The sequence below is a fragment of the Macadamia integrifolia genome, chromosome 6 (assembly GCF_013358625.1).
Source record: "Macadamia integrifolia cultivar HAES 741 chromosome 6, SCU_Mint_v3, whole genome shotgun sequence".
NCBI lineage: Eukaryota > Viridiplantae > Streptophyta > Magnoliopsida > Proteales > Proteaceae > Macadamia > Macadamia integrifolia.
Window position 1 is genome coordinate 5,912,376 of NC_056562.1, and position 16,560 is coordinate 5,928,935.

Consider the following 16,560-nt stretch of genomic DNA (forward strand, 5'->3'; position numbering starts at 1 on the left):
ATCTTATCAGGTTTCTGCAAGAAAAGAAGAAATACTGGATCAGCCTCAAAGTAAACAAACCAAATAAATGGGTCAAAACTGTGATGAGAGCAAGCCCTCCAGGTTTTTCTTGAGGAGCAAAGCTTAAATGCTTCACTGATGTAGTACATCTTTATTTTACAAGACCATAGTTGCCAAGGAGTCACCTTGGCATCCAGGTGAGATCTGTGAGGGTCAAGGCAACCGACCGCTTTCTGTCAAGGTGCCTAAATGGAAAAACAGGGGAGAAGGGCAAAAAAGGGGAAAACTCCAAAAGGAAGGGCAAAAGGAAGAACAAGAAAACAAGAAAGAGGTGGTTAACACCGGCTGTCAATCAGGAATGAGGTCATCGATCTCCAACTCAACCTCAGGTTCAGCCGCCAAATCTAACACGGAGATCTCTTTCAGTCTGCATATAGAAAATGGGCCTCCAAGTTCTGATAATCTTTCAAAACCTTTCCTTTTTTTCTTGAGTGAGGTACAGGGGACAAACAAGAAAAAAAGGGGAAAAGACAAGAGAAAAGGGGAGGTAGAGTATGTGTATGTCTATGTTTCTGCTGCCGTTTTAGGGAAGTAGCAGCACCAATATTGCAACCGCCAGAGCGCTGCAGTAACAGCAGCAGCAGCAGCAGCAGCAGCAGCAGCAGCAGGAAGGAAAAAAGGAGGAGAAGGAAGAAGAAGCAGCAGCAGCAACACTTGCCAGCACTACATCCATCTAGTTAGCTACAAGAAGAAGGGAACCTACCTGTCCTTGCAGCAGGTGGCACTGTCCCTAATTAATCTCTCGTGGTCATCCAGCATCAAGGAAGGGAAGAGAAAGAAGACGGTCCTCCAAGTCTCCAACAAGAGTAGTTTCATAAGTTTAAAATATTATATTTCACACTTTATCAGTAAAGAAAATAAATTTTTTATTTTATATATAAATCCTCACCCCAAAAGTTAGTATATCATAAACCCCTATAAACTTAACATTTTAGATAAACACCATAAAAACTGAATACCGTACACAAACCACCCAACCCTTTGAGTAGCACACCTTACCTTTTATAAGTAAAGCCATAAAGGTAACCATTTTCTTATTTTACAAATTAATCCTTTCATACTTATAAATGAAAGGACCAAATTTTGTATAGATAGATAAGAGAACCTCTTTGAAATTAAAACTAAGAAGAAACTATATATTTACGCCTAAACCCCCTAAACAACCCCCGTTTAATATGTAACACCCTAGTCGGGTAGAAGCCAAGGCGTCTTGGTGCCTTCCAGCTGCTTAGCATCTTCGCTGGGACAATTATATATAAGAGAGAATTTTTTGTCACACAGAAAAAAATGGAGCAAAGGGACCTTACCATAATATAAAAGGCCAAGGACACATTACAAGAGCATATAATATTACATATAGGGCAGGAGCTATTTTCAGAATGTGTATTAGCATTTAGCAGCACCCAGAGCTTGAAGCCCAACAATGCAGCAGTATTTTGGCCTTCGACTGAAATCAGATTAGTTGTGCCCTTCAAAATTCCATTAACTCTTCCGACACCAGAAGAACCAAATCACCACAGCTGTGCTTAGATTCTATAACAGTTCACCACTAGGGTTAAGGGATAGGTACATAAAAAGGGCATACTCAGTGCACAAGGCTCCCAACACTGTGGGGTCTGGGGAGGGTCAGAATGTATGCAGTCTTACCCTCACTTCATGGAGAGGCTGTTTCCCAACTCAAACCCACGACCACTGGGTCACAATGGAGCAACCTTAGGTTTAATATATGTTATTTCTGTTATTGAGTTTCTAATATGTTGTTAATTTATTGGTGGGTTGCTGTGTTGATGTGAAGCTACAGCTAGGTTACTAATTCCAAAACCTAGTACCTATTTTGGCGTTCATAAATGCTTTCTCCATCCTACCATTGGATTGGAATCAACTTTTGGGGCATTAAAGGCCCTAGGGAGACCTAAAAACACTTGAACTAAGGGCTGAACAGATTTTTTGTTTGCTAGTTGTGTCCACATACGGTACTTCTTGTGGGTAGGATTCTGAATTCTATGATGATGTTAGATTGAATCCACAAGTACAACAGCATCATCTATCACGCAATGTACTATTGAGCATGATAACTTGGTATTATTTCTGAGTTACACTTACCATTCTCTCCTAACATATACAAAATATACAATATCTTCATCACTTCGGTTCCTTTCCAAAACATTGTTTCTGCCCTCCCCCACCACAACCAATTTCAACTATTTGCATGGTACCATATATTTTTCTCTTATTCCTTCCAACCCAGATTAACACAATGGTTACCTTCACATAATTTAGATCCTCTCATATTCCTTAGTTGAATCACTGTATCATCTCTCAGTCATCAGTAACTTTCTCCAAAATGTGTAATGGCTGTATGCTTCCATCAATTTAAAAACAAAAGCAGCATCCTTATGATGACTCTACAAGGTCATGATTTTCTGTGCAGAGGGATCTATGTTCTGTTAAAAAAGCGGATCTATGTTCTATTAAAAAAGCTGAGACCAGTCAAAGGGGGGAAATACAGGTTGGGAGAAAGGATCTTATCAAGTTGGGTCTTCAAATTCAGAAGTAGGTGATCAATCCACCATGATATGCATCTATCAATAAAAGAGTCCCATCACGTGTAAAAGGTCATCAAAAGCAGACATCCGCCAAAGTGAGGAATCCAACCAATGGTATGGTAAACTCAACCAACCACAAAACCATAATAATTTTCCCTATTGATTAATTGAAGCAGTTGGGATCAGTCTGTTGAAAAAGCCAGCCACTGAGATGAGTTCATTCTACCAGCAGCCATTGCAACAATCCATGTACTTAGTCCAATCCATTTAAAAAAAAAGAAGAAGAAGAAGATAATAAAACCTATGATAGGGGAAACTACAGTCACTAACATTCATTATTAGACTCGCAGAATATTTTGTGAAAATGTAGGTCCCTTACACATCAGAATTTTAAGATTTCTTTATCCCATTTTCATCCAAAAATTTTGAAATAAATAACAAGAGGCTCAGTTTGAGTTTGAGGTCCAAAACAGCAGGGATTTCAATACAGTGATCGATGATTGATACAGCTGACAGATTAGAATCTCGTTACATCAACGAACTCCTTATCGTCACTTTAGATAATACTCCATAACTTTAGCTGCAGATCTAAGTTCCTAATGGTCATGGTAATTGAAGCACAGAAATTAAGCATGCAGTACTCAGGATGTCAGTATCTCCACCAGATCTAAATGCAACTTGAACCAATTCCTGGATATTCGGTCTTTTGCAATCCAAATTGACAATAACCAGAGAAGCTACATATCTATTAGATCCGGGATAATACTTACAATGCTCTTAACTCGGTACAATTGCCAAGATCTGATGGGATTGTTCCATAGAAATTGTTGTTATGAAGAGCACTACAACAAACATAAATTATCAAAGCATCAACAGCAGCACATAAGCACATAACAAATACATAGAAAACCATGTCAACTAGAACTTCTTTAGGAAATACATACAGAAGCTTCAAATGATTTAGCTTTCCAATCTCAGGAGATATGAAGCCACTCAATTTGTGATACGGAAGGGTCCTGGAAATAAATGTAGAAGAATCAATTCAAGCATCATAAAACAGAAAAATAAAAGCAAATATAATTTCTTACCATGGCAGACTCAACCACAGATCACCAAAGTGAACACATAAAAACAGGAAGATGGCAGCATGAACATGTAAACCGACCACCTTCCCAATGCTTGACAATACCAATATGCCTATGTCTGAAGCTATGACCATCATCAGAAACTTCAGTGAACTTTCAGAAATCTTCGAAAAATTCCATTACTTAGAGGGCGAAACAAACGTCGATTGAATACAGAATACCCCAATTTTAGTATTAAAAAAGAAAAACAAAATCAATACACCACTGCAATTTTAAAAATTACAACTATCATCGATATTTTCCACCAAACTGATCACTGAAGTTTATATTTTTCATGCATATTTTACAAAAAAATATGTTTGCAAATCAACTTATTATTTTTGAAAGCACATATTCATCATTGGAAAGTGAAAACCAACCACATAATGATAACGTTAAAGACTTGCACTCAAATATAAGATAGCTACCCTATAGAGCCTCAATGAGCAAGGGATTTTATCCAAAAAATGATCAGCAGATTAGGCTGCCGGATAGGTAAGACTCACAGATAAATCACTCGCTTGGTTTGTGCATCACATTGCACGCCTCTCCAACCACAAGGGTCTGGATCCTCTTGTCTCCACTGAAGAAGGACACCATCTGAACTAACAATCGCAGTTTTGAAACTCAAAAGTGCTTCACCTACAATTCAAAAAGACGAATTACAACAACAACAAAGCTTTATCCCAACTTAATGGGGTCGGCAAAAGAGTGCTGGGGTGAGGAAAAATGTTGTAAGGCAGCAAAGCAAGCAAAACAGAGCAGGTTTGCCAGTATTATACCTGACCCTCGTAGAATATTGCTGTTATTTATTCTTTAAATAGTTAGAAGGGTTGACTGGGAAAAAAATTTCCTCTTCCAATCAGCTTCTTCCCTTCCCTGTTTTCTTCTTCTACTCTTCCCCTCCTTTTCTCTTGTCACTGTTAATATAGCTACTGGTTCAGAGACATCCTGCAACCTATACTGCAACCTATTTTCACCACTTTGCTTGTAGTGTGTGGCATCATTGTTTTCCCCATTATTTCAGCTAGCATTAGATTGCTACATCTCATTCTTAATTGATCTAATCATCCTAAAATACAATATGGGCCTTATATTAGATGCTCCTTGAACATCAACTGATAAAATTCAATCCAGATTTTCAAATTCTCAGGATTTCTAGTAACTGGACTTGAATTCTTCAGTCGAGCCCTGATTCTTTGCTTTGACCTTCTCAAAGTTTTCCAGCAAGTAAAGCCTTCTCAGAGGACCACTCGACCAGAGAATCAGGCCATTCTGATCAGTCCTGTTAGATATACATTTTCTCCTTTACATTCCTTAAATCTGAACTTTGGATTGTTTAGTTTTCTCTCTTATTAGAGACCATATCTTTGCATATCACTCTCTACATCTAGTAATGGGGCCCTGTAGATATTAAAAATCCTTCCACAACTGCAAAGCCAATATGGAAAATACCATCACAGGAGGGTAGGGCTGGAGCACCATTTTAGTCACCACATTGTCATCCCTAGTGTTTGGTATTTACATCTCTGTTTGCCATGTACAGCAGCAAAACAAGGAAGTAGGGATCTCAGTGCGTACATGTCCCACTAGAGACTTCTCGGTCTATAGTTCACCAGGACAAATGATTGCATCCAATCCATCTCATTTTTTCGGGCATTTAGAAAGGGCAGTTAGTAAAGAAGATTACAAAATGGATATAAACAACATCCAATCAGTTTGATAATAAAATAGGATAGTTTCTACAAGGGAGTGATAAAATGGTGAGTTCCAACTAAGGTCATGTACAACTATAATTATGGAAGAACCAATAAGGAACTCAAACTCAAAAGTTACATAGGGTTTTTCACTTAAGAAGGTAAGTAAATAAAACAGTCAAAAGCAATCTGAATATATCAACATAGCATTAATTAAACCCTTCCTGAGAAGCAGAAATAAGGAAAGAGAAAGTAAAGTTATTTAACTCTACCATCAGGACTGATAGCATTGCCCTCTCTCATTGGAATGCAAAACAGCACAATGAAAAGAAGCATTGACCCTTGACATTTCATCAAAGGGATGCCCATTCTGGAGCTTGCCAAGCATAATAAAATTACTGCAAATCATCTGAGACACCAAAACCCAGAGAGGTTGAACTTTGACATATTGCTATCCAGTAGGAGGTTCCATCAAAAAGCAGCACAAGATAGAGAATTAATGATCTGAAAGAAATGAAAACATTACCAGTCAGTTAATAATTTAGGTGACTAATATAGTTTCAAATATATGCAATATTCTGACTATCAAGCAAAATCTTAGGTTGTACTTAGCAAATTATCTCCGGACAATGTATAAATATTTGCAAGATGACCACATTACAAAAAAAGGATTTCATAATAAAAAGAAAAGGAAGTTAAATAAAATGAACATAAGAGAAAACAAAGAGTTCACAGTCAAAACTAATTTCCCTTCAAGCAAAAAAAATCCCCCGAGTCTGTCATTCAATTATCATACTCAAACTGGATGTGACTAATAAAACCAAACAGGTCAGTGCATCAAATACATTGCAAAAAAAAAAAATGAAAATATATTTTTATCAAGGATAAAATAACTCAGGCCCAGACCAAAAATTGGTTCTATTTTAATATCTATTTGGTACGGGTTTTTCTTTCACGCAATTTTATTAGTAATGGACCCAGTTATAAAGCCCAAATTATAGGTCCACAGGGGGTATACGAATTTAGCTAGTCTTTTAATTTAGCACTCTAGTGCATAGTTGTCACAGTGTGCAAGCAACCTAGGAATTGGAGGGGGGGGAACCAAGGTGACACCAAGAAGGTGCCTAGGCGCCACCTTGATAACTGTGTTCTAGAGAGTGGGCTCCTCCTAATCTTGGGAGTAGTTTATTCTTGTTAGGTTTCTTTATTTATTAATCATTGCCATGACAGATTTAGGAATTAGAAGTTTAAGTAAAATTCTTACTTTTCTAGTTTTATAAAAGAGGCGTAACGATTGTTCTGTACTTTCAATATTGAGTGTGTGTGAGAAATCTCCTCTCCCCCCTCCAGATCTCTTTCCTTCTCCCTCCCCCATCGGCTGGTAATCTTATTCCCAGCCCTGCAGCACTTCTGCCTTCCTTCTCTTCTCTTCTCTTCTTTCTCTTCTTTTCCCCCTCTATCAGGGTTTCAAAAATCAGAGAATCAGATAGGGAATCAACCGGGATGGATCCCGATTTCTTCCGATCAAAATTGGAAGATTCCCACTAAGATTCCCCCGAATCGATGGGTTTTCAGATCAAATGACCGATTCTAGGGTTCTTGGGACCAATTCCATCACTGATTCCTGTTTTTTAACCCAGCCTTCTATGCTTCTCCTGCCAGTTTATTCTGGTGCTGATCTACAGAACCAGCAATTCAGACTCCATTGATTAGAATTTCCTGCTAATCAGTAAGTTCAAGATCTGAAAATAGACTTAATATTATATTATGATCTGCTATCTGAAACTGATATTCTAATATTGCGACTCCTCATCAGGTTCACTGCCAGTTGGGCCATCCGTCTGTACAAAGATTACAAACGCTTGATCCTAGTTGTAATTCTCTTTCTAGTTTGGAATGTGAGTCATGTCAGTTATTCTCCTCGGGTCAAGAAACGGTATGCGTCCCCTTTTGCTTTGGTTCACTCGGATGTATGGGGTCCTTGTCCTGTAACATCCAAGTTAGGTTTTAAGTATTTCATTACCTTTGTTGATGACTATTCCGGAATGACATGGATTTATTTAATGAAAAATCGTTCTGAGTTATTTGCTATCTTTTGTGCCTTTATTGCTGAAATTCAAAATCAGTTCAATGTGACTATCAAAATTCTACAAAGTGATAATGCAAAAGAGTATTTTTCTGGTCCGTTTTCTCAGTTTTATGGTTGGTTGTGGTATGATACATCAGTCTTCTTGTTCAGATACTCCTCAACCGAATGGAGCGGCTGAAAGAAAGAATCGTCATTTGATGGAGGTTGCTCAGTCACTTATGTTTGAAATGAAGGTAACCAAATACTTTTGGGCTGATGCTATTCTCACTGCTTGTTATCTTATTAATCGTATGCCTTCCTCTGTTTTGTGAGGTGTTATTCCTCATTCTTTATTATTTCCTTCTGACCCACTTTTTGTCCTTCCTCGCATTTTTTTATGTGTTTGTTTTATTTGTGATCATCGTCCAGGTTTAACAAAGTTGGATCCTCGAGCTCTTCATGTCTCTTTTTGGGTTACTTAAGTACCCAAAAGGGATATTGGTGTTATTATCCTGTCCCTCAAAAATACTTTATTACTGCTGATGTGTCCTTTGAGACCACACCCTATCCGGATGAGTCATTTTCTTTTGTCTGAATTGGATGATGATCTTCCATTTTATATTATCCAACATTTTATTCCACAGGTTGCCACGGAAGAAGAGTTACCACCACCACCTCCTCCTCCACCGGTTGCTCCAAAGGTTTATACTCGTCGTGTTCGGGAAGCATCAGCATCCCCTCTCTTTACGACACCTACCTCATCATCTATGTCTATGGATCCTACTCCAGGTATTGCTCTCTCTGATTTATATCTTCCTATTGCACAATGTAAGGATGTTATGAGTTGTACCCAACATCCCATTGCTGATTTTGTGTCTTATTCTGGCCTGTCGTCTTCTTTTCATTCTTTTCTTTCCACTATTGCTTGTCATCTTGTTCCTAAGAATCTTGCAAAGGCATTATTTAGTCCTGTTTGGAGGACAGCAATGGAAAACGAACTGCTTGCTTTGGAAGAAAACCAGACTTGGGATCTTGCACCATTGCTTCCTGGCGAGAAGGCTATTGGTTGTTAAGGTTAACCTTGATGGGTCTCTTGCTTGTTTGAAGGCTCGGTTGGTTGCGAAGGGGTATGCCCAGGTTTATGGTGTTGACTATCAAAATACCTTTTCTCCTGTTGCCAAATTGGCTTCGTCCGTGTTTTGATTTCTCTTGCGGCTTCGTCTCATTGGCCATTGTTTCAGCTTGATGTGAAAAATGCATTTCTTCACAATGATTTGCATGAGGTGTATATAGAGCAACCTCCGAGGTTTGTTGCTCAGGGGGATCTTGTACCTGCCTCCTAACGAGAAGGCTATTGGTTGTCATTGGGCTCATGTGGTCAAGGTAAACCCTGATGGACCTCTTGCTCGTTTAAAGGCTCAATTGTGAAGGGGTATGCCCAGGTTTATGGTGTTGACTATCTGGATACTTTTTCTCCTGTTGCCAAATTGGCTTCTTTTCGTGTTTTGATTTCTCTTGCGGCTTCATCTCATTGGCCGTTGTTTCAGCTTGATGTGAAAAATGCATTTCTTCACAATGATTTGCATAAGGTGTATATGGAGTAACCTCCAGGGTTTGTTGCTCAGAGGGAGTGTGGAAAGGTGTGCAAGCTTAAGAAGTCCTTGTATGGGCTGAAAGTCTCCTCGAGCTTGGTTTGGTGGGTTCACTGATGTGGTTTGTGCATTTGGGTTGTCAAGGTGTGACAATGATCATTCCATATTCTACTAGAGGTTTGATGTAGGGAGGATATTTCTGGTTGCATATGTGGATGACATTTTCATTACTGGAGATGATGTTGAAGGAGTCCAAAGTTTGAAAGGACATTTGTAGGAGATGATGTTGAAGGAGTCCAAAGTTTGAAAGGACATTTGTAGCAAAGTTTGAATACTTTCTAGGGATTGAAGTTGCTCAGTCAAGGAAGGGAATTTCTGTCTCAGAGAAAATATGTTTTGGATATACTTACAAAAACTGATATGTTACGGACCAAACCCCTTGACACTCCAATGGATCCAAATGTGAAACTTATGCCTGAAGGAGGTGATGTGTTAGAAGATCCTGAGAAATACAAGAGTTTGGTGGAAAACTGAATTCTTTTACAGTGACTCGACCTGACATTGCCTTCCCTATCAGTGTTGTGAGTCAGTTTCTTTTGTCTCCACGAACTTCACATTGGGATGCCGCTGTTCATATTCTGAGATATCTCAAAAAATCTCCAGGTCGTGGTCCATTGTACTCTGATCATGGACATAATCGTATTGAAGATTTATGTGATGCTGATTGGGTTGAATCTCCTGTTGATAGGAGGTCAACTACAGAATACTGTACTTTTGTTGGTGGAAATCTTGTGTCTTGGAAGAGCAAAAAGCAGGCTGTTGTGGCGAGATCTAGTGCAAAGTATGAGTATCGTGCCATAACTCATGTCACATGTGAGCTAATGTGGATAAAGCAGTTGTTGTCAAAACTTGGGCTTGCATGCACTTATTCTATGCAATTGTGGTGTGATAACCAAGTTGCAATCCATATTGCATCAAATCCAGTGTTCCATGAGAGGATGCAACACATTGAGGTGGACTATCACTTTGTTCGAGGAAAGCTACAACAAGGAGTTATCTCTACAAGTCATGTTTGCACAGGAGAACAACTTACAAATATTCACTAAATCTTTGGGGAGTGGTAGAGTGGACTATATCTGTAACAAGTTGGGCATGATTAACATCTATGCTCCAGCTTAAGGGGGAGTATTAGAATATGGTATGTCGTGAGAGGGAGGATAAGCAGTGGCCAATTGATGCATATTAAAAACCAAAATAAGCTTGTTTTATTAGGAATAAGCCTAGGGTGGGGTTCCATACATGTTGGGCCTTTGATCCCATGTGTTTTGAATGCAATAAATTACTTTTATGGGTCTAAAAGAGGGGTTCTAAGATTGAGTACGGGATTACTAATTAGTTTCCTTTTTTTCATTAGTTTCCTTTTTAGTTGGGGATTGATGGGGTTATTTAATTTATTATTCAGTTTCTAAATCCAGTTTTTTTAGTTTCTAATTTCAGTACTTTTTAATTCCTAGTTTCTATTTCCAGTTTTAGTAACTAGAGGACCTTCTATTTCGTAAGTTTCTATTTCAGTTTTTGGAAACTAAAGTTACTTCTATTTTATGTAACCCCATCATTATTATAAATAAAGAAGAGAGCTCCCATTAAGCCTCGAAAGATTTTATGAATGAAAAAAAAGCTATGTTGATGTTTGCTCTTATGAGTGTGCTTTGTGTGTGATCAAAGCGATGGACTGGTATTCAATCCAGTGACTCTTTGCGGCATGAAGTCGAAGAGGTCTCTTCAAGTTCTTTTTCTACTTTATTCAAGGTTATTTACAAGTGTCCCATACTGTTCTACAGACCAGGTATTTAAAAAATTCAACTTCTGCCCAGAATTTCTTCAAGTTTTCACAATCGGTCCTCCGTGACCTGAAACACTTCCATCCCTCAGTTTGAGCTGTAATTTTGATCGAACCATCCACCCATTAAGGGCCTCATTCGATCCAAATATCAGGTCATTCTGACCTGTGGTTGATGAGATACAAGAAATCTCCACTTTCTTCTCCTGTAGTGATATCGGTTCTGATTTCAGACCTGAAACAGAGATCAATTAGTTGGTTTTGCATATTGCTGATTATCTGAAGACTGATTATGTTTGTTGAGTGATACTTGGGCTTAGTTCTGTCTCCTAGCTACCCTATCCAGCTAGCTATATTCTGATCTCAGAATCCCAGAATTCTGGACTCAGCAGACTTGGATTCCAGATCTGGTTTTATTCAGATTTATCTGTACTACTGTTATGCCTTTATTATTGGTTGTTCTTAGTTTAAAAGTTCCTGCAGTCGAGACTTGGTTAGACTCCTATCCTAGTCTACATTACCATCTGGCTATCCAGCATTAGCCATGAAATCCTCGTTAAGGGAGTTCTAATCTAGTCCTAATTATTTTAGGAAAGCTAGTTAGAAGTTAGCTCTATTTCTGTTTTTACTTTCCTAGTACTGCTATGATTCCTAGTTCTGTTTTGGCTATATAATGGAAGTGTTGGGCAGCCCTAATCTCATCATTTACAGAGCTAACATCAAAGTAGATGGTTTTCCAAATCCTATCAAAAGATCGGGTGTTGGAGGTCCATCTTCGAAGATTTCACTCCATCCAAAAATGGTTGATGGTTGCACCGAAGGCAAGTTTCCCCACAATGTTACAAATGGTAGGCCCACCGAAAATCATATAAACCTAGATCCATTCTCTAGACAAGGGCAGGAAGGTCCTATTGGACGGCCCATAGGACGATAGGACTCTCTTCCAAACTGAGGCAAAGAAGGGGCAAGAGAAGAGATGATCAACATCTTCGATACCATTCCAACAGAGACAGCAGGAGGGGAGACCCGAATGTGTCGGTAGATGAGGAAAGATTGGCAGACTACGTAGGGAGGCAATTGGAGATGACACACAAAGTAGTGACGATGCTGTTGCACCATGACATAAGAAGGCCTTTGGAATTGATGAAATCCCAAGCAGAGGCAGAGGTGAACACACCAGAGGAGGGATGATGCATATAAGTCACTTAATGGGCTTATTTTATTGGAAATAAGCCTTAGGTTGGGTTATGTATATGTTGGGCCTTTGATCTCATGTGTTTTCTTTGTAATGGGCCACTTTAATGTGCCTAAAATATGGGCAGAAAGTAGAATAACGAGATTTAATTCATTAGTTTAGTTAGAGTCCTGTTTTGAGTTTATATTCTATGTTATTTCAGTTTCCTAGTCAGTTTAGGTCTCCCAAGTAGTTAAAGATTGGATTAAGCCTTTCCCTTTTGGTGTTTGAGTCAGCACTTCCAATACCTCACCACACTGATTTCACAGCTCGATTAAAGCAGCTCTTCCCAACTTCCTTTAGGAGCATACTCGTTTGTAGATTCAAATGTGTATCTTTGGTTACATATTAAATATCTAATTTTTACAAATCTAACTCGACTTATTAGTCAGGCTACAACATTGAACACGAATTTGATTGAATGAAAGTTTATTTTTACTGTCTGCAAAATTATTCCCTGAGAAAGGATGATCATCAGCTTAGATAGCTAAGGGTGAGAGACTTAGGCTGAGATAGCCATTCCCCTACTCCCATTCTTCCCTTTATTTTTTTATTTCGGTTTTGTTCATACTATGTCCCTGAATCTGATTTTTATTGAATTTACCAAAGATCCTACCTGGGATTGGACCACTTGTGATCCGACATTACATTAAGGAAAGCCAAATAATCTTGTCCTCCCTTACCTTATGGCCCGGCGGGATGGGAGGGAGGAAGGACCAAATGTCAGCAAGGGGAGGAGGGTACCAAGGGGGTGACCAACCATCAAGGGAGAGAATGGAGTCCATCGAAGCAGATTTGATTAGGCCAAAGAATAGATGGTACCTGAAGTAACCTGGGAGAGGAAGATACAAGAGGGGTGCCAAGGGTCCAACCACAGGGAGAAGGACGAGTCATTGCCAATGACATAGGAGAAAGCTCAGGGGCTAAGGGCCTAAAGCTAAGGATTTTACGCCAAATCCAAGAAGCATCAGAGGAAGAGGAGGCAGACCAAAGGGTATCATTTTAAAGGGGAGAGGAATAGACCAAGAGACCCAAATATTGGGGTGCTCAGAGACAATTTTCAGATGAGCTTAAGAATGCCTACTCCATTGACATCCGCGGTTTGTCTTAAGCCTTGACCCCCTTCAAATTTAAGGCGGAAAACATATCATCTCATTGGATGAAGGAATTTGGAGGGTTCAGATCCTTTCCAAAGGAAGGAGCAGAGAAGAGAGTCAATGGCTTTGGAGGTGGCAGAAGGGAAGACGAAAATTCCAAACCAATAGAGGTACAAGGACTGGAAGACCGATTTAATGAGGACAAGGCAGCCAGCATAGGAGAATAGCTTACCTTTCTAGAGTTGGAGCCTTTTCCTCATAAGATCAAGCAAGGGGGAGCAATGATGGGAGGAAAGGCGAGATGAGATCAGGGGAAAACCCAATATTTGACTGGGAGAGAGCCAAGGGAGAAGCCAGTGACAAAAAGGAGATTGGCTTGGCAAGGAGTACCAGAGACCTCCAAAAGAAAGAGGCTAGATTTGACGAGGTTGATGCGGAGACCATAAAGGATTCAAAGAGGTGGAGGGAGGACATAATGCTGGATATGGAAGAAGGATCTGTTTTTGAGAAGATCATAAGGTCATCAGCAAAAGCAAGGTGGCTGAGCATAAGATATTTGCATTTGGGAATGGGAGAGATGAGGTGATGGACAGTGGAGGACTGGATGGGGCAAGCGAGGACCTCAAGAGTTAAAGAGAAGAAGAATAGGGAAAGAGGACATACATGCCTGATGCCAACAGAGGAAAAGAAGTAACCGGAAGGACTCCCGTTAACCAGAACAGAATAGCAAGGGGTGGAAATACAAGAATGGATCCAGTGGACGAAAGATGGAGGAAAAGACATTTGCAGCATGACCTGGGAGATGAAATCCCAATGAATAGAGTCAAATACTTTATGCATATCGATTTTGAAGAGGCAACGGCGTAATGGGACTTACAGTAAAATCCTTTGAGAATCTCATGACAAAGAATGATGTTATTTGCTATGCTTCTACTAGCAATAAAGGCCAATTGGTTGTCATTGACCAGCAAGTCAATGACAGTTTGAATCCTATTAGTCAAGATTTTTGCAATGAATTTATAAAGAAGGTTACAAAGGGAGATGGGTCTGAAGTCAGACATAACCTGCTCCCTCTTTCTTAAGGATGAGGCAAAGAAAGGAATGATTGATTCCTTTTATTTGGCTCAGATTCAGGAAGAATCTCCTAATGGCAGAGATGAGATCATCCCGAATGATATGCCAATAAGACAAAAAGAAACCCATACTAAATCCATTAGGACCAAGGGCTTCATTGGATTTGTGGGAGAGTACCGCCACCAAGATATCATCATCAGAGGGGATGGTATGAAGGGAAGGGAGAACGTGGTCAGGGATGAACTTATTAAGGAGATCCAGGGTAAAAGGGGGGGAAGGGGGAGGGGGGAGGGGGGAGGGATGGAAGAGATTATCAAAATAAGAGACGGCCTCAGATTTGATGTCCTCATGCGGCAGAAGCTCCGTACCCACACTGGAGAGGAGCTTGGAAATGGTGTTGGCATTGGTATGGGCCTTGAGCGCTCTATAAAAATAAGCAGAATTAGAGTCACTAAGCTCAAGCCATTCGATTCTAGATTTTTTCCAAAGAAAACTTTCTCCCTGAGCAAGAAGGAAGGAGAACTCTGAGGAGACCATCTTCTCCTTCTCCATAAGGGAGAGGTTATGAAGGTCAAGTTGGAGCCTAGATTGAATGCTGTCCAACTTTTCTTGGCAAATCGAGACACGAGTAGAGATGTTGCTAAAGGTGTTGGAGTACCAGATTTTGGGAGGCCCTTGGAAATTTTTGAGCTTTCTAACGAACAAAATGAGGGGGGAGGAATCGACAGGGACAGGGATGGTCCAGGATTCACGCACCAATGGAAGGAAGTCCTAACGAAGGGCCCACATATCAAAGAATTTGATTAGGACCAAAGGATATGTTAGGTTGCACATAAAGGGAGATGGGAGAGTGATCAGAGAGGCCCGGAATGATGGAGGGCCGGTAGGGGTAGGGAAGAAATCGCAGAGAGGGATCTCAGAGTTGCAGGGGATAGGGAGAAATCGCAGGAAAGAATCACCCACGCCTGCAGGCTCTCAAATACTCAAACTCAATTCATCTTTTCAATCTCTAATTTGTCCACCGGTTACAACCAATATATAAGGAAAATAAAAGGCATAATTAAAAACCAATTGAAATAAGGAAACTACCATAACTAAGCAAACCGACACTACTAAGACTCTCTAAATTATATGTGAACCCAACTTGCTAAAATAAAGTGAATAAAATCAAATAAAAGCCAATCTTCCTAAATAAAGTAAATTTCTAAAATCCTACTAGACCAAGGACTCAATATGGATCCACGCTGGATACCCAGATGGGTATGGATAGCTCCATGGGTGCATATCTACATCAATTCCCCCGGAGTTGAGAAAAACGCGTCCACGAGTTTTGTAGAATGGGAGAATCAAAACCAATCGATCAGCATCCATCCTTGCCTGTATGAAGACACCATCAAAACCATGATCGAATGCGACGAAATCCATAACACGAAGTTCATTGGTGAAGTAGTGACTCGGGAAAATAAAATCAATCGGTTCACTGAAGAGATCAATCGATTTAAATTTTTTCACAAGTTGATTTTCAATTTCCAATGATGCCATCTCATCTTCTACCACTGGTGATTCATCTTCTGAGTCGTCTACTTGTTGTTCAACGGCTGAGATCACATAGTTGAAGATAGAATGTGTTTGGGTTTTGATGTCCGTGTAATGTCGTTGAATCTCATCGAGCTTCACTTGCATCAATTGCAGTTGTTGACGGATATCCGATAAAAGATCTAGACACATTGCCTAGGTTCTTGGAATCACTATGGATGGATACTTTAAACAAGGAGTGATGGCAGAATGGTAAATAAATAGAAGCTGAGATGATGGCACAACTGTAAATATTGAGGTTCAACCCTTTTTTTTCTGTAGAAGTTCAACTTGAAACTTAAAAAGAAGAGGACAGGGGTATACTTGGAAAGGCAACGAAAGAGGGTGGAGAGGTAATAAAAAGGTGGGGTAGGGGTATTTTAGGAATAGAAAAAGAAATAAGTTGAAAAAAAAGGCCAAATCGTATGGTGTGGGGGTTTTACCGACAAAAGCTCCTTCTGCTTAGAGACGAACCAGCAGTGGGAGTTCGGCGAAGGAGGAGGGAGACATCACGACTCCGATGAAGGGATGGGGACTCGCGACGGCTTCAACTCAGGTATGTCGCTGCCTCTCTCTTCTCATCTCGTCTTCTTTTCTTCTTCTTTCTTCTCTCCGTCTGTTCTTCTCCATTCTTTTTTTTTTTTTTTTTCTTC

The 16,560-nt window shown here is 39.8% G+C and overlaps 1 protein-coding gene across 5 annotated transcripts in view; it reads right to left on the bottom strand.

Annotated features, from left to right (window-relative positions):
* The window catches only part of LOC122082534 (LRR receptor-like serine/threonine-protein kinase FEI 1), a 55,421-nt gene that overhangs the window by 24,317 nt on the left and 14,544 nt on the right, over window positions 1–16,560 (bottom strand). For all 5 annotated transcript variants that reach the window (XM_042650168.1, XM_042650164.1, XM_042650167.1 and 2 more), the window contains 4 exons: window positions 5,700–5,931; window positions 4,237–4,372; window positions 3,551–3,622; window positions 3,377–3,448 (listed from right to left, as the gene is read on the bottom strand). In XM_042650168.1, the coding sequence (XP_042506102.1) occupies window positions 3,377–3,448; window positions 3,551–3,622; window positions 4,237–4,372; window positions 5,700–5,796 (377 nt within the window). In that variant the 5' untranslated portion in view covers window positions 5,797–5,931. The remainder of the gene's footprint in view (window positions 1–3,376; window positions 3,449–3,550; window positions 3,623–4,236; window positions 4,373–5,699; window positions 5,932–16,560) is intronic.